The following is a 22,652-nucleotide window of genomic DNA, read 5'->3' as shown; positions in this document are numbered from 1 at the left end:
CGTCCCTGCCCAGCACTAACATGTGGCCCTTCCAGGGTTGCCCAGACGCGATTGTGACCCTCAGGCTGAGAATGGCTACCCACCCATGGGTGAAAATCACAGCTGCTTCACTGCTCTCCTGCTGGGAGGCAAGTCATGGTTTGACCTAGCATTCTGTCTCTCTTCAAATAAACTATAGTTTATAGCACCTGGTTTGTCTGTATGTTGTGGGGGAACCACAAATAAAATGAAATCATGTAATGCTAAGCCGGATCATGGGTAAGCTTAGCTGTCAACAGTGCCACAACAGCAGAGCAGAGTGAAGTTGCCACCATTTAAACCCTTTGCACGGTATGTATTTAGCTTTAAACTATAGTTAAGCTTAACCATAGTTCAACTGAAAAATGATGTGTGAACCATAGCTGTCAACCTTCCCTTTTTTTGCGGGAAATTCCCTTATTCCAGCGCCGTTTCCCGCTGCTTCCTGCTACTATCCCGGTTTGTTAGATATCCCGTAGACTGTCCCCGGGACAGGTGAGGCTGCTGATCCCTTATTTTCAAATCTGAAAGTTGACAGCTATGGTGTGAACCTATCCAGTGTGGGTGATGCTTTTCCTCAAACTCCCAATTTTCATTGCTGCTGAACATCAAAGAAGAAAATACATATTGGCTCTATGGTTTGTACTGCAAAGAAGCACACACAGAAAACAAAATTAATATCATGGAATGGTAGAGTTGGAAGGGACCACGAGGACCATCTATAGCCCAACTCTACTGCAACTAACTCACGATCGGTACAACCTGCACTCTTAGTAAGCTCAAGAACTATACCCCCATTTCCTTCCTTGCCCCTTTGCAGAGCTGGCTAGTGAAAGGGGGCGGGGCGAGAAGAAAGAGTCTTTATTTCGTCACACCTCGGCCCCACCTCCAGCCCCTCCCCCGTCAGCCGCAGATGAAACCAGGCCGGCGGAGGAGGCGGGGCTCGTTTCCCGTGGCAACCCTCCTCGGGGGGTCTGTGCTGTCAGCGCCCGCGTGGCGGGCGTTGCTAGGTAACGCGCGCGGCTGAAAGGCCTACGTTGCCCTGAGGCCGCGCTTGGCGTTCACTAGACCTGTAGCCGGGGCAGGGGCAAGATCGGAGTGGGCGCTGCTCAGCCCTCTCGCCCGAGTGCAAAGAAAGAACCTTCCCGCGACGCGAGGTACCGGGCGGGGAGGGAGGCAGGCGGAGCCCGAGGCCAGCTGGGAGGCGGGAGGGCGGGGCGCGGCGGGGTCTCCTTCCCCAGGGACCTCGGAAGGAGCTGGCCGTTAGGGGCTCGTTTTCAATGCTCAAGGTGTCTGTTTTCTGGGGGATAAAACCCCGCGGGTCTCCGTGGGGCCTCTGAGCAAAGTGAGCGGAGCTGCATTTGCTGCGCGCCTAGGCTGGATGATGATATTATTATTATTATTATTATTATTATTATTATTATTATTATTTTATTTTATTTTATTATTATTATTATATCGGGATCTTAGGGCGGCTCACAGAATAAAATCAAGATATAAAACCACCACATACATAACAAAAATAAAAACGACAACCCAATAACCCCATTACCACCAAAGGGGCATAGGAAAATCCCCGCAAGATCACCCATGTATGCGGGTCTAAACTATAGGTGCGGCTTGAAGTTCCCTGCGGGGGGAAAAAAACGTGGTTCCACCTGTTCGGAAATGTTCTAAAGACGCCAGTATCTCAGTTTGTTGACAAATGGAGAGCGTGCTAATTTTTTTCTTCCCCATTTTTTCATTCCCCCAACCTCTACCCTCCTCCTTGATAAAACTGGGGAGTGTGCTTGGATATGCTTTTATTTGTTTATTTTTTTAAAAAAAATGAGTTTCTAGAGCTTTGAGGGAGGTGGGAAGCATCTATAGTTTGAAACGAGTGCTATTTTTGCAGAAGGGAGTAGCTTTTTAATATTTTGGTTCTCCGCAGTCTACACGGAATATTCCTGGTCACACTTAACTATGAAACTTTTTTACGCTTGAGTTCCGATCCCTGGTCCATATATTGTCTGCACTGACTGGCAGCAGCTGTCCAAAATTTCAAACAGGGGTCTTTTCAGTTATTACCTGGCGGTGCCAGAGACTTGACCTGAAACCTTCATGCAAAGCATGTTATCTGCCAGGGATTGTGATCCCATCCCCACTGCCACCAACACAATTGGCAATTTTTAACTAGGCATGGGAATATGGACTGAATGAGGAGGTGCAGGACCAAAAAATAACCCATATTAGATACCTCTATAAAGTCCCTGTTCCTCATTTGTTAACTGGAACAATTGTGTCATTTCAGACACAGGTGAACAAATTTATTCTCTGATGTAATCTCCATTTTTCCTTTTATGCAACTCCTCTGAATGATGACTGCAACTCAGTTACTCTTTGGTTGCTACTCACCTGGTAATTTTGATGGAAACAAATTAGGTGCAGAGGCTATAGATTAGGAAGCTGTAGAACACCAAAGTTCAAATTATTGCACAGGTATAAATATTGAGCATTGAGCAAGTCACCTCAGCCTAATGTATCTTTCAAGTTGTTTGTGTAGAAAACTGAAGTATGTCTTGTAACTCATCTCAAGGATAAGATGGGAAAGAAATAGAAATGAACCGTAACATTTTCATGCTACGCAACTAGATTAAAATTTTACTGTTCATTTCTATTTCTTTCCCATCTTATCCCTGAGATGAGTTATAGGGCGTACTTCAGTTTTCTACACAAACATCTTGCAAGATGCATTATGTGAAGCCCTAGAGCAGCCTTCACCAACCTTGTGCCCTCTAGATATTTTGGACTCCGACTCCCATCAGCTGGCTGGGCTGATGGGAATTGCAGTCCAAAATATCCGATTGGCACCAGGTAGCTTTCTAGGGCTTATTTTAAAGGGCATGCTTTACACTTGCACTGTTCACTCACATAGTTCATGCACAGGAGTATTATTATTATTATTATTCTCACTTGCATCTTGTTTAGTGAAGTTTAGTGAAGTAATGTGAAGGTGTTTCAGACCTTTCCTCTGTCCTGCTTTCCAGTTTTTCCTGTTTTTTTTTTCCTGTGGTGGACAGAGGCACTCCTGGGAAAGGTGACCTTAACATGAACAAACTCTGCAGGAATAGGACCTGTTTTTCTTTACTTTAACTCATCTCCCATCAGGAGTGCCAACTTGGCCCCGCGACCGTGGATGCCCAGGGTCGTGGGTGCCATGCAGCGTGCAGGGCCCTGGCCCTGAAATTTGTGAGTGCCTAGCACCTTCACGGGGGCTTTTGTGGGGGCTTGGGCACCCAGGGCCCCAGGGAGTTGGCACCTAGGTCTCCCATCAAGAATTGAATTGGAATTGCTAAGCACTGAGGATTTGTTAAAATAAAATAACTGTGTTTGAATTATCTGCTAGTGATTCTGCAAGTGTTAAGTACCAATTAAGAGGTTTTGATGGGTAATAAAATGTTGGCTTCCCATAGACACTTGGTTGGCCACTGTGAAAACAGGATTCTGGACTAGATGGGCCTTTGCTTTGATCCAACAAGGCTATGCTTACGTTTCTGATGCATTTTCTATATAGCTGCAAGGAATATAAATACATTTATATTTGGTTCATTCTATATTCAAGATTCAAAGTCTAAGGGGAGAGGGGAACTTTCCTTCAAAAGAATGTCAGTGTTGCCAAAAATAAGGGTCACTTTTTTTCTCTCTCTCTCTCTCTCATTTAAATCCACGATGAAGATTTGCCTTCACTGGATCACAAATTGAGCATATAAGATTAATTTCCTCAGATCAAGAAACATGTCTGATGAAGATATCAATACTTTAGCCTATACCAAAAGCCCAAAGTTCTCCAAAAGAACCACTTTTCAGGTAAAAGGTTTTGATCTGTAAATTATAACATTTTATTGCTGTACATCCTGTTACTTGCAAACTTAAAGTTGATGTGTCTTGGTGCTACATTATGTTTATTAGTGATAATTGCCCAGAGCTTGTGCATATTTCATGTTCCGGAACCGTAAACAGTGAACATATAAATGAAAAAACTAGATATACCACATACATGCATATGGATATATGGGTCTTTCAGAAATATAGGAGCTTTTCATTGTTGGTGGGCTGATCACAGAAGGGGAAATCAGATTTATAATTAATGAAAAAGATACCCCACACATTTGTATATCTTCAGTGTTGATGGTTTTATTTATGTAAACATTTGATACACTGCTTTTTTCTCTTAGGTTCAAAGCAGCTTACTTAAGCAATTTATAAAACAACTCACAAAATCCCTAATAAAACCAGTTACTTATTTTTAAAAAACCACAACCCTACAACAAGCAAGTTAAATGTTTCAGCAGCCATGCAAAACCTATTTTCAAGCCAATTGTTTCAGCATCTTGAGAGAGCTCTTTCATATCCTCATATCCTGTTGAAAAGATCTTAGAGATTCCAAACAAATCAAAAACATATATTTTTTAACCACTTCAAGGCAGAACTCCTAAGGAACCCATGGAAAAATACATGAAACTGTACCTTAGACAAAACAAACAAATTCAGGTTTTATCACTTTATGGTGAAAAGATTAGGGATCATTAAATTGGCACATTTTTAGTTTGTTCTAGGTATATATATTTTTTGAAGCAAAACAATTTACAGTAAAATTGGAACTACTCTCTGTTTCCTTTGAAATAGTAATGCATTATCTTCCCACTCTCCTCCTGAGCAAGTATGTTTACAATTTTTTAGGAAGAACTACAAGAAGCACTTCTTGCTCGCGCAGCAAAACAGCAATCTTCTGAATATTCGGAAGATTTTGAAAGTGATGAAGAAGGTAAGTTAAATAACATGACACCTTGAAATATTTACGTGTGCCCTTTCAGTGCTTTTTGTCGTATAAATAATTGATCAGTAACTACATGCAGAATGATCCTAGGCATGTTTAATTAGAAGTAAAGCAGCCATCCTAACCTTGATTTCTGTGCTGCTGGATTGGTTTAAGACTGGACGTCCCAGTCTTCTGGCTTCTGTTGTAATAACTTCTCATATGCACCTTCTGCCCTGACCAACTGGAGGCAGCAAGGCTAAAGATGCAGCAAAGAATTAATCACTTCACACCTCAGCCCCTTAGGATTGTTCTGTATGTTTCAATGAGTTTCATGGGATATGTTCCTTAGAGTTCTTTTAGTAGCCAAAACACAGTGGTCCTGAAACTTGTTGCAGAGCTTTCTTTGAATCTAGGCTGATGTGGATCAAATGTTTTGCTTTACACTAGCTCAGAGGCTATTATAATTTCATCCTTTTTTCCCTCCTACACAGAGACATAATGGCCTATCTCTTTCTCTATAGGGATTTGACTTTTATGGAAAACAAATCAGACTGTAACAAAATATTGTCATTGATATTTTCTTATTTATGTTTCTAGTCACACCACCACCCCCCTTCCCAGGTTTTTAATTTGAGTCAACAGAGCACATTCACTCTTAAATGGGCTGGTTTTGGTGTTTCTCCTTCCACCTGACCCTAAAAAGGTACAATCATGCAAGACTTGGGGTTCTCTGAAGCTTGCATGGTTACTGCTGTGTTGGCTACACAACCCATACTCAGAGAATTAAACTCGCTATATGTGTATATATATAGTTTGACGCTTGTTCTTAATGTACATTACAGTACACTGCGAATCTCTTTGGGAGGTTTTTCTCTGTTTTCATTTTTCTCATCTTTTATGCTGTTTGGATTTGGATGGCTAAAAACATCTGTTTTACTGTGTTATTAATGTTCTTCATGTTCTGAATACTGAAGTGGGACAAGGTCTATAAAGGACATTCATTCATTCGCACTGATCAAACTACTTCAAATTCCATATTTGAAACCTGTTTCACTCTAACATGACATATGACTTTAGGAATTGGAAGGAGAAACGTACAGTTTTGGGTTGGCACCATAAACCGATATAAATATGTCAGGATCAAAATGCATGGCAGAATTATGCTTTTAACCAAATCCAGCTTGATTCCCTTTCTTTATCCACGAAATGCCAATCGACTCTGTTTTCAGGTTCAGAGGAGGAGTTTCCTGAAACTGTGGAAAACACCCCAAAGAAATCAATTTCCTTTGCAACATCCAAGTATAATCTTCGCAGTATGAGCACTTTGAAAAGAGAAAGTGCAGATGACTTGTCTTCGTCAGATGAAGATGAGAGACCTCAATATGTGTCCAGGTTTGAGAGAGAGATTTTGAGTGACGAGAGGCAAGCTGAACATTCTGGGTCAGGTGAAGGGAGTGCATCAAAAACATCCATTTCATTTGAAGTATCTCTGCCAGATCACTACTCTTTTGAAAAAAAACATGCTGATGACTTGATTTTGACAGAAGCTGAAGAGAAGAGACTTCAAGAAACAGCCATGTTGGAGAGTAAACATCGGATTGAAGAGAGGCAAGAAGATGACTCAGTTTCTGAAGAAGGGTCGGGTTTTGAAGAAGAAGGTGATCAGCAGGAAGAGGAACCAGTGTTTGATTTGCAGATAGAGAGGGATGATACAGTTCAGTGCAAAACTGAAATCAAGCCAGTGCCAAGGCCAAGGGAATTTAAGACCAAGGCAGCATCAGCATCAGGTAAAGCAAGCATAATAAAATTCTGCTGCATGGATTATAATGCACTTTTCAGATTTTAAACAATATTATTAAGAAAAGTCCTTGTATAGATTATCCTTCTAGTGGAAGATTTTTTCCTTTTAATGTGTGTATTTTAAAGGGAAGAAATCAGCAGTATCAAGTTAATTTTTTCCTTTTGGCATATTGTTGTATTTCTTTATATTCCAAGAAAAGTTTAAGCTATATTTTATAATGTTTTATACATAATAAAAAAGCTGTCATTTTGCAGTCTGTTACAACAAAGCTTATAATAACTTAGAACAATACCCTGGTGACCCATCAGTTTCAGGCCATTACACCTGTTGAATAAGAGAGTTACTGCCAGTTCCTATATGACATATCATAACTAGTTCTGGATTTGTCGAAAGAGTGATCAGGATCTACAGAGCTAGTTTAGATGTGTCCAAAACCTTAGATATGCACTAGGGACAAAAAAAGAAAGATGACTTAGGTCACTTTTAAGGCAAACTGACCTAATTTGTACTTACTGGAACACAGTCATCCTTTGAATTTTACAATGCAGTTCTCAATGCAAGTAATGTGTACAGAAATGCATATACCAAGGTAAAGTGTGCATTAAACTGTATATTGTGGAAAGTAGCATACAAAAATATATTAGGGGGGATTGCTTTGAAAAATTGCATGTAGATGTGTGGATTAAGAGAAATTCACATTAAAATGCTGTTGGATTTTCATGAGAACTTTTTTTTAATTAAAAAATGCAAACTGATGTTGAAATGTGGAGAACTAAAAATATGAGAAACTGAAATTGAGATTCACCCATTCCTAGATGTGCCTAGTGCAAGGTTAAATTTTAAACTCATGACATATCAGAAGCTATTTCTGCAAGTTTCTAGGTAGGTTTGGCTGCTGACATGAAAAACTGCTCTTTGAGAGGCACAGCCCCAAGGCTACCTTAGGTGCTCAGAAGTCTGGCAGTTCTTTGGATCGCAGGCAATGGCACAAAGGGAGCCCCAAGAGGCTATTGGTGTATGAGGATCTTGCTTTTAGCTCTGTTGTATCCTATGAGTTCTTAAAAGAGTTCCTGTTTATGATCAAGTGTGTCTGGCAGTCAGGGAGTTGTGCTATTTGTATTTCTATCATTGATGATGTGGTGAAGTACAAAGGTTGCCACATTGTTCAATTTTTAAACCAAGATGATTTAGCACCAGTGCTAAAGTCTGAAGTCACACACTGTGTCCAAAAGCCTTGCCCCCTTAATTCAGATATGTGGGGCAGGTTATACTTACTTGGTGAGTAGGAAAGGTGCATGTTCATGTGCACTTTCATGATTACTATATTATTGTAAGTGGATACACACACTTTCAAGAGCTGACAGCAGCTGTGGCATAATCATGGTAATGTTAGGTTTGTGCTTGGCAGTAGTTATAACTATGGTTGTGCTTGGTGATGTGGACATCCCAATTTGGATTGTGGCTGCTGTCTTAAATGGCCGTGGGTATGAGACCAGATTCTTAGGATTGAGCCACATGTGACCCTTTAAGGACAGTCAGCACTTCCTGGCAATTTACGATACTGAGAGAGTCATGCCTTAAGCCACCAGTGTTTTACTCTGAGAATTCTATAATCCATTTTTCATTTGGGAAATAATTGCACATTAAACATTGCAGGTTGCAATCTGACTAAATAGTTGGGGGGATTATTGTTTTGTTTGTTACTGTGTTATGTATTGTTGTGTTTTTATATTGTAAACCGCCCTATGATCCTTTGATGAAGGGCGACATAGAAATTTAATAAATGAATGGGGTTTTTTTTCCTCCACTTGGTGGCAGCATAGTCCATGTTTGGCTATCTCCAAATTCAAGTCTGGTTTGCATGTCACATTTAATCAGGGGTAGTGAATGAAGTGCCACAGAATCATAGAATTGGAAAGGACCACGAGGATCATCTAGTCCAGTGCAGGAATACTTTGCCCCTCCAGGTGTTTTGAACTACAACTCCCATCATCCCTGGATGTTGGCAATACTGGCTGAAGCTGATGGGAGTCATGGTCCACAGCATCTCGAGGGCCCTTATTTGCTCACTCTGCATTAAACCATAGCCAGTGCTTTATTTGTTGAATGCAAGTGAGCACTGCTCTGGTCCACAACGTTCAAAAGTTCCATTTTGCACCATGCCAGCAGCAACAAACCACAAGCTTTGGCTTGTGGTGTGAACCAAAACCGTGCTTTTGGTTCATTTGGGGGCAAGCAAACTATGAGCCTGGGTTCAAATGGCTTGTTGCTCACAGCAAAGCCAGGAATGTGGGACAGGCATAGTGGGCACTTTGGGACAGTGCATACTCACACACTGCTCATTCACACCTTAACTAGGGCTTAATGTGGTGCCAAAATGAATAGTGGGACAGGGCAGCACCATGGAGCCAGACTTTGGGCAGTGGTATCACTGCTACCCGGGGGGGGGGGGAGGGGCACTGCAGGCACACAAGTGGGAGCACCAGATAGCTTTCACTGTTGCACCCATTCTGCCCCAACCTTGATGTCACTCTGTCCCAGTAAGCACCAGAGATGCCACTTCATGGTCATGCCCTGCCCCATTGATCACTCCTACATGTGATTCTGCTTCAAATATTATTATTTTTTAATGCTTGGATATTAAAAACCAACTTCCTTTTTTGTGTGTCAGAACGTTTTCAGCAGCTAAGCAAGTTGCATTCGAACGGAAAGTGTTTTGCTGTTTTTATGGAAGTCATAATCATACAGTAGTTCTATCAAGGCTTTACAAGAATTCGTGTAGGTTGGTTTTTAATGGCACATTGCATTCCTTGTGTAAGTACGGGGGCACAGCTCAGGAAAGCTCTTGAGCTTTTGGAGCAAGGCAGCTGTTTAATCCCTGTGCTCACTTGTCTGATCAAATTAGGGGAACCTCTCTGACCTGACTAAAATGAAGCTTAGATAGAGTCCCTTTATAGATATACCTGTAAGCTCATTTTGCCAGGGCGTGTCACTGGTAAAAGCCCTACCCCTTGCTCTGTCTGTACCCGCATGAGCTATAGGAACGACTTAAGAGAATGAGGGATTCTGTGGATAACCTTAGTTGACTCAGTGGAAACTACAGTTCAGGGACTTCCATAGTTTGAATTTATCCCCCCCACCCCCCGTTAAAATGCCAATTTACAATTTCTTTCTTTGTATTTTTCTCAGCTGAGAATATTAGCATTCCCGCGCGATATGATTATGCAAAGCCATCTTCTCAACCTAGGAGTGTTTTGAGAAAAAGCAGCCATGTGGAGGATTACGAAGGAACTAAGGCAGAGGATAGGACATCTCACAGCCACAGATTTTCACTGTCTGCACCATCTTCTGAAACAAGGCTAAATGATCAAGTGAAGAAATCTGAAAATAGAGCACTTTCTGAAAGTCCTGGTCCTGAGGTCAGAAAATAATTCTGATCTATTGTATATGAATAAAGGGTGGAAGGCAGTCTGAGTGAAGCTCTCACAAGTCCCATTGCTATCCATGGAGAGCTAAACACATATTTAACTCTCTTCTTCTGAAATCACTGAGATAGGTGGTTGGATCATGCCTAAAGTTACCAAGTTTATATTTTGTTCCAACATATACGGATGATTTTACCCTTTGTGTTCTACAATCATTCCATAGCTTTTCACCAGTGAGAAAATGTTAACTTTGACAAGAATAAGCTAGGAATGGTTACATACATATTTTCAGGGTGGAAATGTGCTCCAGTGTGCAACAAAATGATGTTCTAATGTATATGATTCTTCAGCAGTCAGGAGGTTGGAATTCAGGATCTGAACACAGTGAAATATTGTTAAAACGAGCTCTGAGAAAAGGCTCAGTTTACACATAGAGGCTGCATACACACCATACACTTAAAGCATATCCCCTGGCCCCAAATAATCGTAACTGTAGATGGTTAGGGGTGCTAGGCACTGTAGCTCTATGGGGGTAAATTACAGTTTGAAGAAGTGTGGGAGTGCTTTAAATGTGTGGTTGTGGTGTGTGCAGGCAGTAACTCCACTTTCCCAAGAGTAACTTCCATTGAATTCAATAGGAGAACAGCCTGAGAGATGGGGGGGGGGGATAAAGAAGCTTGTTTTTCAATTCTAGCAACTGAATTTCTGTAGACCTGAGGTAGGCTAAATCTTACATTGTTTTTAGTCTTTATTCTGGGAGATACATTTTGGGGATTTTCTTTTTTAGAAATCTTTTTTAATCTGATATGGATTAATCACAAGTAATGATAGGATGGCCTCTACTTTCATTTTGTATTTTAGGGCCCCTGGATTGCAAGCTCCTCATCCCCATTCCCTATTCATTTTTCATCAGCGGATGAGAGAACTGGAGATTCCAATTTGGCAATATCTGCAGAAGAATCTTCTTCAAAAGGTAAATAATATGACTACACAATGTTTTTTTTCATATTTTTAAAATTGATTTTCCAAGTTTAAAATAAACGTATCAACAGACATAAAAGAAACAACATCAAAAAAGAAAAAAACCAACAAACATATAACCTAACTGTAAAAATTCCATTTTTGTTAACATTGTTAAGTGACTTCCTTGAGTCCCCCTGGCTGAGTTTCCATATAAATCATTGTAGCAGTTTTCCAAAACTAATTTCACATAAAATTTACATAGTCCTATTAACATCTTATGACTACACAATATTTTAAAAAAACAATTACAATTCAGAGAGTGTTACTTTGTACTGCTAAGCGCCTTATAACTTAAGTCACCTTCAAGAACTTAAATACAAGTTGCCCTGAAGTAATATCTGATTGTTAATGGGGAAAGTTTGAAATACACAGTTAATAATGATCTACTTTAGTTGTCCCTTGAACTTCCATCACTATAAAGGGAATTGGGGGGGCGGGTATTGCTAACATGCTGAAATAGAGAAAGAACACTTTATTTCAAGTTATTCTTAAAACACATTTGTCTCATATAAAATTAATTTTGAGAAAATCTTGCAAAACTCCAGATACATTCTCTTATCTCTTTCCTTCCCTGGCCCTGCCCAGTGTCTGATCATTAACCCCTGTGAGGCTTCTTTTCTTTCCATGTCAGAAGATGAACAGAAAGAAACTGATAACTGCAATGATCTGAAATTGCTGGAAAGTGGCAGAGAATCCCCTTCTGTGATAGAACTAATGATGACAACAGTTTATGAGAAAAATAAGAAACTTCACAAGTCAACTGAGGATTATTTGGAAGAAAAGCTGCAGGCATTAGAACACAGTGCCGTTGAGGATGGATCAAATGAGACCACAAAGGAGGATAAACTTGAACAAAAGGTAGCACTAAGTACTTCAAAGGCTGTGCTGGGTACTTCAAAAGATTCATTAAAGGTGTGTTTCATGGACTATTGTCATATAGCCTTAAATTGATACGTATATGCACACATATTCACATTTTAAAAACTCGTTTGGCTGCTACCCGCTTATGACTAAGGAACGATGTTCTTCTACCAGTGGTCAACTAAACTGTGCTCTAGTATTAGACATTTCGTGTCTATTTCAGTTGTGGTTGACTTATGTTTCCTTTTGCTCCATTCAAAAAAGACATTTGATAAAACAAAATCAATGCTCGTGGATAAAGACCCCATGGTAATATTGCCAGCAGACATAGGCTTGGATTCAAAGATCCCACTGCACAAGTAGAAGACATTTCTGCTTGTTCAGAGTAAGGTCACTGATTGGCTCACACCCAGACGTGGTTAGTAGTCCCTGAATTCTCTTCCTTCAAGTGCAAAAGATGCTCTGGGATGTTCTCCAAATTTCTAGAGCCATTTGGAAGCTATAAATAGAAGGAAAATGTGGATCTTGCAGAAATTCTTAGTCCTTGCTATTTGGTTTATATTTCATGAAGGCAGGATTCTGCAATTTTATATTGTGACCCTTCTCAGTGTTCAGAGGCTTTTGATTTGGCACACCCAATAGGTGCTGCATAAGTAGTACTATTACTTTCCAGGCTGTACAACCACTTTTCTTTTTCTGGTTTTATTAGGAGGAAGGTGAAGAAAAAGAGACATTTCCACCAAAAGCAAAATCTCCAATAAGCAGGTAGGAAATTTGGTACATCCTTCAGAAGCCTGGTTGTTTTCTTCATTACATGTTGGACACGATCACACTGGAAGGTGACATAAATGTTTCCAATTTTCTAAGTCACAAATGGCAAATTTCACCGGCTTAATTCTCTGTATGAGGTAGCATCGGTTCTCTGAGCCCACATTCTGAAATATTATTATTACTATTATTATTTTCCCACCCTTCACCCTAAGGTTCCAGGACAGGTTACAACAATTAAGACCCAATGGTAAAAACAGTTAAAAACAATGTACCATCACAGAAATAAGGTGTTAAGTAGTGCTTTCGCCCCAAACCACATTGTTCTTGTTACTTTATCTATATATATATATTAAAAGGTCATGTGAATGGCTACAGTTTTTTATAAGTTTCTCTGGCATGAATGTTTAAGTGCTGATTATTTTCCATTTAAATTCCTCCAGAATGATTTTTTTTTTTGACCCTGAAGCATCATTCCAAATATCAGTTTTTTCAAACTTCTGATTCTTTGTATAGCAAGCATAGTTTTCCTTAAAAGGATTTAAAGCATCTAATGATATTTTATATTTCACCTTTTCTGAAATTCTTGACTCATAAACAAACACACTCAAATTGTTTGTTGAAGCGAAAGGTACAAACATCAAGAGTGGGTTTAAAGAACACCTACACTAATCCTCATAAAAGACAAGGAGGAAACTTTGAGACTCCTGTAGATCAGCCCCAGACCCAAACCTTATTTGCTAAAGGACAACAAATACCCTCATCTGTGTAGGCCAAGGGATTCTAATGTCAATCTCCAGCTCACAGAGTTAGCTCACAGTTCTTTGTACCTACAAATTTGGGGGCCATTTCTATTATTCCAAATAATTTCATGAGCTAGTTTCTCTCTACAAGGTACAATTGGCTCTGCACATAATGCTCTGGATATCTGAGTCTTGCGCTCAGACTTGACCCAGTCAAGTGCTTTTTAAGTCTATTATACACCTGAGAATGTGTATAGCTTCTCGGTAAATGGGGACACCTATCTGCTTTTACATGTCGTATACAAAATTCCGTATGTCATTTTCATTTTACAGATCTTTCAGCTCTACCTACTTGAAGAAAACTGGGAAGCACTCCCCCATCCCGATAAGTACATCATCTCAGTATTTGGGAACACTAAAGGTCTTGGACAATAAGCATTTGCAAAAATTCAGTGCCGAACTTGACAAAGCAGATAGTTTACGGGCAGCTGTCTACCAGGTAACCATTTAGAGCCATTTTAATGCTCTGTCATTAAGAATATTTCCCAATTTGCTTTAAGGGAGACATGAACCTTTTAAATTTATGTGTCATTTATTCAGAAAAGATGTGAATATAATAGTCTGCATTTCACCTTGCTGAAAATCAGTTATAGACATTTAAAGGGGCAAAACCTTTTTAAAAACTACAAAAGTTGTTTGAAAAATAATTTCATACTGTATTTCAGATGGTTTAAGTTACAGAGGAGGGCTGCCTGCTACGTTTTCTTGAAGCAGCCAGTTCAGAAGTTATATTATCCCTGGGATTCTACTAGGATTGGGAGTGGCTCAGGAGCTTGTTCTCCTTTCCCCACCTCTCATTATAGATAACAAGAGGCAAGATTAACATTTATTTATATGTAAATCTCACACACCCCACTTCCTGCCTTAAGGAGTCGTTCCTAAAAGTTGGTGAAGCTTAAAGGAGCAGCCTTTAACACTGTATGAGGAGTTATGATTTGGAAAGGGGATTGCCTGATAAGAAAGACTTGTACATACCTAGGACATTCTTTTTAATCTCAGCACAAAAGTCCTGCTCTTCCATATATCAAATTATGAGAGCAGCTGGGATATCCTGTGTAAGAAAAACAGATTATCCCTCTGTGAAAAGGTAATTTCATCCTGTTAGGTCTGAAAATTGCCTGTTACAGCTTTCTCCTTTTTTCATCCCTTCCATAGGACTGGTTGGAAAAGAAAAGAATCTTTCTGTTGGAACTACAAAGAATAAAAAGAAACAAAGCTGAGAACTTGAGGGAAAAGAATGAAAAGGTATGTTCTGAAAATAGTTCGTCTTAAAGGGACTTGTTATAGCATATAGTTTTCCACATGCTAAATGCTAACATTGAGATTCAACGTTGTGTGACCCACGCATCCACTGATGCAGTAGAGCTAACTGCTTTCTCTGTTCCTATCCACAGCCCCTCACACACCCCTGTTGTTTCTAGCAGCAGCACTAATGTCTTTGTAGGATATGTTTAGTGAGCACCTTGCTTACAGGGCTTTGAGGAGACTCCCTCATCGGCTTAGTGCCCAGTGCGTGTTTCCTGCTCGCACAGCCCAAAATCCGCCCCTCTTGTAATCCAAAACATCTGGAGGGCATAGGCTGATCTGAAAGGACAATGAGATTGAACAAAGGTAGCATAACAGTGGTTGCTGCTCGCGAGAAACTAGAAGAATGTTCCCTGGAAATTTTTCTTCAAGGTGGACAGAAGCAAATTAAGAGGGACGCAGACACTTCTCACAATAGCGACACATCTATGTAAACGCGGGACATTTGAGGCAAATAGTTTTGAAATAACTTTAATTAACCTCAAGGTAGTTTTCTGTTTAAACAAAACCAAGGCCTAGCCAGTAGACAGGATGCTAAGTAGTAAATTTCCTGCATTACGAGGCAGATAGTCTTACTAGAACAGTAACTAGCAGGGCACACAAATTACTGTGGTACACATGTTTGCTTGACCTTTTCCCAATTAAGTCCAGACATAATAATACTAAGCGCTCTCTTTTTCAACAATGCCAATGTTGCTTCCCACATAGGAAGCAGCTGCTAAGAAAGAAGAAGCACTTGCGTCCTTTGAAGCCTGGAAGGCCATGAAAGAAAAAGAAGCAAAGAAACTGGCTGAGAAGAAAAGGCTAGAAGAGGCCAAGAAAAAGATGGAAGCAGAACTGAATGAGAAGAAGAAGGAAGAGGCCCAAAAGGCAGTGAGACAATTTCATATTGCAAACATTAAATTGGGGAGAGAGGGCTAATGCAGACAAATGGACTCTGCCGCTAATGTTCACGATACTTCCGCACATTTACAATTCATCTTAATAAGTGTCGAATTCTGTAAATGAATTGCATACATAAACCAATTACCCGCAGTAGGATACCTTCCTTTTCTTTACTCTTGACAGCAACATATGCATGAACAAAACAATTTTGCAAGTGGATCTTGTTATCTGTGAGGCCTAGTAATGGGACAAAATCTATAAAACCCGGCTGCAAGCTTTAATCAGTACACTAATCAATAAAACTTCAGTGAGTTAATTGGCAAGGGCCAGTTCTCATTGGTGATGCTGAGAGTTAAGGACTTGCTCGTTTCTAACCTGGTTTGATTCTGGTGTGTTACCATAATACAGAATAAAAGAAAACATTGAGGACATGGGATATAGCCTGAAGACTGTATGGGAGCAAGTTAGTGCAGAATACAGCAGCCTGGTCAGTGGACAAATAGAGTATATTGTACCATTTTGGAACTACTACACTGGCTGTCAATACATTTCCAGGCATAATTAAATTGCTTTTTTTAAACTATAAAACTCTAAATAAGGACGATGTGCCCCATGCACCCTTTTCTCAGATTCAGACTCTCTTCAACAACTGTCCAGCAGCGGGTCATTTTTTTCTTTTCCCCAATGCATTATTCCAAAAACACCCCCACCCAGAAATAGTCGGTAATAAAATTCATTCTCCTTTGGTTGGGGTGGGGGGAGCATAGCAAAACCTAATCAAATTCCTTGTAAAGCATAAATCAAAAGCCTCCCTTTTTCGAAGTATCAGAGTAGCAACTACACACATTTTTTCATTAGGAGGAAAAAAGACTATTTGAAAATAATAATTATAATTATTTATTACTTATACCCTGCCCATCTGGCCAGGCCTCCCCAGCCACACTGGGTGGCTCCCAGCAAAATATTAAAAACACAATAAAACATTAAAAACTTCCCTAAACAGGGCTGCCTTCAGATATCTTTTAAAAGTCAGATAGTTCTTTATCTCCTTGGCATCTAATGGGAGGGCGTTCCACAGGGCAGGTGCCACTACTGAGAAGGCCCTGTCCTCCCCCTTTCCTTTCACAGCTGTTGTAGGGATTCTTAAGCTTCAGAAAACCGTTTAAATAGTTTCTAAAACCCAGTCCCGGTTCTTTCGGCAGCTGATTGATTGCAGCCCATTTGCATATGATGCTTTGGGAGCACCTCTTGATTAATGCCAATTATCCAGATTGAGGAGGAACCTTCCAGGGGCGCCGACTTATAAAAAACATTGGGGGAGCCCGCGAAAGCTCATGAATAATAAATAAGCTCATGAATATGCAGATAAAGTGGCGCCGCCTCCTCGTGATCGAATAGGGGAGAGCGTGCTGCGCCTATTAATCAGCTCCGAAGGAAATTGGGTGGAGCTTTTGCTCGGGAGGGAGGGCAGGAGGCATGCAGCCCGACCCTGTGCATTTTGGGCTGGGGGAGGGGCGGCGGTGGTGCTCTGCTGGAGGGGCGCCCGAGATTATTGGGGGGGCGGAGCCCCCCAAATGAATTTTTGAGGGGGCTCGGGCCCCCTCAGGCCCCATGGAGTCGGCGCCTATGGAACCTTCCACAAATCATGCCAGTAACAGAGGCTCGTGCAAGGCGGGGGCACATTCCCAGGTCACTCCCCTTCTGCCTTCCAAATTGGCAGACCCGGGATTGTGCGACACTGCGGGATTCAGTGAACTTCCCAGACCCCACTGGAAAGCAGTGGGAGGCTTTATGCCCCATTCTCTCCCTTTCCCCTTGCCTGAACTTCGCAGCCTCCAGAGGGCTATGAAGAACAACAGCCATTGACTTGTAGGCATGGCCAGAAACCGGATTTGTTTAATCGTATTTTAATAATTTTATCTGTCAAACTGCTCTGGGAGCCATGCTGAAAAGCAGCTAATAAACTGCTCAGATTAAATACATAAAGCGCAGGTGCTTTTTCCTTCTTTTAATGTTAGGTTTGCTTGTTAACTAATTTTGCACTGTGCACATTTAAGCAATCAATTGACTGGTTTAGAGCAGATTATTAATTAACTAGAACTTATTAAATTGCTTGACAACCCTGATAAGATCTCCTGGGTTCACATCCCTGATGGACTTGTTGCTTTCTTTAGGCTTTTGAGAAATGGAAAGAAAAGAAAGCTGAATATTTAAAACAACAAATAGAAAGGAAGAAAAGAGTTGAAAGATTAAAGAAGAAGAAAGAAGAGGAGGTTGTTGCAGAGAAGAAGAAAGACAGCACCTCCGCTGTTGAAAAATGGTACAGTTGTTATAATCATTGTTGGTAGCAGCAGCAGCAGCAGCAGTAGTATAAAAGACTTTAAAAGTACCTGACATTTTCTAAATACTGCGTATATTAAAAGATAAAGCAGTCCTTTCCTACAGGCTCTCACAGTCTAATAGACATGATACAAAAGGGAAAAGGAATGTGGAGGGCAGTAGAAAACAAGCATTGGGGTCATTTCTCCTTCTCTGACCAGTGGATGTATGGGGCCAGGTCACAGAATTGCAGAGTTGGAAAGGGACCCTGAGGGTCATCTAGTCCAACCCCCTGCAATGCAGGAATCTCAGCTAAAGCATCCATGGTCTCCCTGGAAGGCAGGAGGTGCAGCTTCCCGACGGCCCTTGATACCCTGGCTGGTGGCAGAGGCCTGCATATGCCTCCATTTGGTTTTTATACAACATTATAATGATGCAGGCAAGCACCTGAATCTCACAGTGCTGAGTATATGTCTCTGTGTTACAGTGTTGATTTGTGTTATTTGAGTAGGATGCATACATTTCCCATTTCCTTTATGTATTAAAACATTTTCTCCTTATCCTTTAGGAACGAGAAAAAAGAGGAATTCCTGAAGCAAAAGAAAAAAGAAAAAACCCAAGAAAGAAGAAAACAAATAGAACAAGAAGTTGAGAAGGAAGAAAAGGATAAAAGAGCGATAGAAGAATATGAAAAATGGCTGGTAAGTGTTTGCACTTGTGATAATATCTAAGATTTGACATACTGTATAGAAATTTTGGGGAATGAACTTTCATTGTTTTAAAATCACCAGATGATGGCAGTATAATGTCTCTTCCTATGATTGTTGGATCTAGACCTTAGAAAATAACCCTCAGATGTATGTGCAATACCTAGCATTCTGCAGACATGTATTAGATTTCTGCCTTTAAAGTAAGATGATGCCTAGATGATGTAGAGGAAAAGGGTTATTTTGCACGCTCTGCGGGATTTCCTGGAAGCATGTTTGAATTTCCCAGTAGACATGCTTTTGTCTTGAGAGATTTGGAGAGTGGAGTGCAGAGGGCAGCTACTAAATTTAAGAGGGCACCTGCTCAGCATTGTAGGGTCTGGTGACCCTTGACATTAAGAATATGTAACAAGGTTTATTTTAGAGATCATAATCACCTAAGGATGGCTGGGATGGCTAATTTGTGGCCCTCCAGATGTTTCTGTTTCTGTAGAACATGACGGCTGCCTCACAAAGATTTTGGTATGTATACCACTGCCTTACTAGCAGTTTCTTGTCCCAGTGCTATAGTCGGTGACAGTAGAGTCTTCTCTTCTCCTGTTCACTGTCAGGAAGAGCCGCTGCTTCTGCAAAGCCATGTCAGCCCAGCAAAGAACCAGCAAAGTCTAGCAGCAGCAGCAGCTGCCCAAGTGAGTGAATGTAGATGCAAGGAAATGGTTTCATAGATGAGGATTTCCGTTATTCAGAGTTGATAGAATAGTTATGACTTAAGCTTTATACTTATAAATAGACGTTGTGGCATAAATGTGTGTGGAAATGGGGGGGGGGTTAGCTATTAGCTATTAGAAGTCGCTTCACTCTGAGCCAGCCTTCACCAACTTGGTGCCTCCAGATGTTGGCTGGGCCTGAACATCTGGAGGGCAGCAGATGCACAAAAACTGCTCTAAGAAGTTTCACGGTGGACAGGAGCCAACATGTCCAATACTGGCATGCAAAGAGAAGCAGTGGCATATATAATGTGAGCCACGTTCTTGGAACAAGAAAAGAAAATAGTTTGTGTTACACAGTGTGGTCACACCAAGCGTGCATTAACTTGTGTGAATTCAGTTACATGTGCTTGGCTCTGGCAGTGGTCTTTCTAATGCCTGTTGCAGCAGAGAAAGGGGAGAGACTAAGGGAAGAGGGAGTCAGGCAGGCAGGCAGAGGAAGAAGACATCCGAGCTCCCTTGACTTCAGAAGGAAGGAAAGAGGCAGACAAAGAGAAATGCAGGCAGAAAAAGTCTGGAATGGAGCTGCAGCATCTGCCTAAATCTAAACAAGCCTAGTCCTTCCTCTGCCAGATACAAGTTAGTCGAGTGGCTAGCATGAGTAATCTGGATCGTGCAGTGAAGGGGAGCTAGCATGGTTTAGCAGCTACAATGTTAGGGTACAACTGCAGAGACTGTCGGGTTCAACTCCCCATTCGGCCATGGTGCTCTCTGTGTAGCCTTGTGCCAGTCTCTCTCTCTGTGTGTATCTAAACTTAAGAGTCTGCCTGGGCTCTGAGGTCTGCAGGGACAGCCCTTCGTGTTCTCCCAGTTGATGTAGCCTGCAGGACAGGGCCTCCTCTGTTGTGGCACCTTGTTTGTGGAATTCCGAAGCAATTTCACTATCAGGCTTCCAACACCACTTAACAAAACATCTTCCCACCCAGGCCTTTGGAAAAAAAACTGGTGTCAATGCCAGCTCTCAGTGATGTAGTCTCTTTGCTGTACTGTTATTGCTTGGGATTTCAATATGGGACACCGTATTTTATTGTTTTAATGTAATTGTAGTAAACCACTCTGGGATTATAATTGATGAAGGGTGGTTTGTAAATTGACAAATAAAACAAGATAAAATAAAATTTATTGGGTTGGCTGTGAGAATAAGAAGGAGGAGGAAACCACATACGCTGCCCTGATCTCATTTTAGGAGGGGTAGGATGATGGTGATGATACATATGAAGATCTCCTTTTCCCTCTTATGGCCTGTTTTGCCTATTCATAGAAACCGAAAGAGAGAGATTAAAGAAACATAAAAGGACTTCCGGTTCTCCATCCTGCAGCTAAATATATTATTCACGCATTAAAATCCAACCATTCTGTAAACCAGAATTTTTCAATCTTCAAATCTCAATTTTACAAGTTCATTTTCTCTTTCATGCAAAAGGTCCGTAAGAAGTTTCCAGTCCTGAATAAATGTCGATAATGTTTTTTTTCCTAATTAAGCACATTAACTTTGCCATCTCAGCCAAGTCAATAGTTTTATCGGCAATTCCTCTATAGTGGGTAGGGCTATATCCTTCCATCTTTGTGCAAATAGCAGTCTCACCACTGCAATAATATATTGGCGTAATCTTCCTTAATCCCTTTCCAGTTGTATGTCCATAATATTTTTTAGTCTTTTTACATGTCCACCAAGCATCATAAAATGTCCCTTCGTGTTCTTGGCATTTGAAACTCCTTTATACGTTCTCAGGAGATAAGTACCAATGATACATCATTTTTTAAAAATTCTCTTTAGTTTGTTCCTGGCTATTTAAAGCTTGGTTTGTTAGTGCTGACCTTATCGTACAAACAAACATCAGCTTAGTGATCTGAAAATACATGTATTAAGATTAACATCTCTAGGGTCAATAGGTCAACGGCACATATGCTAAGTGTTATTTCAGCATTGTGCATGTTTTAAATCTGTACATCATAGCTTTATATATAACTTTAAAGTTTAAAAAGGGCCCCTTGAGTCCTCTCAAGAGTACTGATCATGCTCCTATTGTATAAGAAAGTTATGTTTATGTACAACTAGCATAAAGCCAAAGAGTGAAATCGAGGAATAAGCTAAAATTGCCCTCCAAATTGTATGCTTTGTGAGCATCTGTTATGCCACATTGAATAGATTGTTGTGCTGGTTTTAAATGGATGTATTTGAAAGATTTGTGATTGTGGTGTAAAGGCAGCTATCTTTATAGAGAGCGTCATAGCAACTGCTGGTGTTCATTAAGTTACAGGAATTTATAAATGTACTCCACCAAAAATTGAAAATATTTATAACCAGAACAGACTGGATAATTTGTTTAAATGAGTGAACTATTGAAAAAAAGGTTGTTTTAGCTGCCTGGTGCTATATTGGAAGCTATAACAAAGCCATTAAGACTGCATGGAACTGTTAGCATGAAATGGGGATGACTGATTTATTTTAACTTAATTATTGAAGTCCACTTTCATAACAATGTATGGCACTGTAAATAAACATGCAGCTCTGCCAAGCTAAATAATAATTAAGAGACAAGTACATAGAAATAGGCATCTGGTGCATCTGTAATTTTGTAAAGGAAGCTAACGTTGTCTTGTGGAGAACAAATTGCAAACTAATCTAGCATTTATCCAGGCAGTGTGCTGCTAACTATCTCAATGCGCTTGATTGTAAACAGGAGAAGAAAGAAATGAACCAGATGATGCAGACAAAGCAAAAGAAACTCCAGGTCATCCTTGAAGATGAAACTCCACCTCCATGGAGCCCGCCTGGCAAAGTTGTTTCTTCAAGAAGCTACTGAGATGCCCAGGGCCACGAGGGAAAGTTCCAACCTTCTGCCATTGTCTAATCACCGTTATTGCACAACATCTGATTTTAACATGAATTGAAATTGGCTCTTTCATTCTTTCGGTGTAGGTGGTGATTTGGCTTTTTGGTATGGGAACGCCATCTGTCCTAAAGATGTGGTGCTCAGTGTGTAGCACACCATTTCCCAGAATGCAAGCTGCACGGTTTATAGCACTACGCTAAGTAGGTCAGGGTGTTTTTTTCATCAAAGCGATCAGCAGATTAAAAAATACTGAGTGCAGTAGTAAACAGAAGCTGCTGTAACACACCGTTGTTGATGGAAAAGATATTTGGAATACCGAGAGGGCAATAATTTTC

The 22,652-nt window shown here is 40.6% G+C and overlaps 1 protein-coding gene across 5 annotated transcripts; it reads left to right on the top strand.

Moving 5' to 3' along the window:
- Positions 1-1,016: 1,016 nt before the first annotated feature.
- MAP9 (microtubule associated protein 9) lies at positions 1,017-22,389 on the top strand. Of its 5 annotated transcripts, none has more exons than XM_082237638.1 (16): positions 1,017-1,175; positions 3,733-3,864; positions 4,738-4,822; positions 6,046-6,261; positions 6,364-6,603; positions 9,807-10,036; positions 10,904-11,015; positions 11,697-11,977; positions 12,636-12,691; positions 13,771-13,936; positions 14,653-14,742; positions 15,511-15,675; positions 17,862-18,007; positions 18,575-18,707; positions 19,325-19,402; positions 22,165-22,389. In XM_082237638.1, the coding sequence occupies exons 2-16, from the start codon at positions 3,793-3,795 to the stop codon at positions 22,285-22,287; spliced, it is 2,193 nt and encodes a 730-aa protein (XP_082093764.1). In that variant the 5' UTR covers positions 1,017-1,175; positions 3,733-3,792; the 3' UTR covers positions 22,288-22,389. The 5 variants fall into 5 exon arrangements, with proteins under 5 accessions (XP_082093764.1, XP_082093763.1, XP_082093761.1 ...); XM_082237637.1 differs by having other exon boundaries at positions 6,361-6,603; XM_082237635.1 differs by having other exon boundaries at positions 6,046-6,603; positions 15,511-15,672.
- The last annotated feature ends 263 nt before the right edge of the window (positions 22,390-22,652 follow it).

Source organism: Podarcis vaucheri (genome assembly GCF_965113315.1).
Source record: "Podarcis vaucheri genome assembly, chromosome: 9".
Classification (NCBI taxonomy): domain Eukaryota; kingdom Metazoa; phylum Chordata; class Lepidosauria; order Squamata; family Lacertidae; genus Podarcis; species Podarcis vaucheri.
This window is presented reverse-complemented; position numbering and strand designations above follow the sequence as displayed.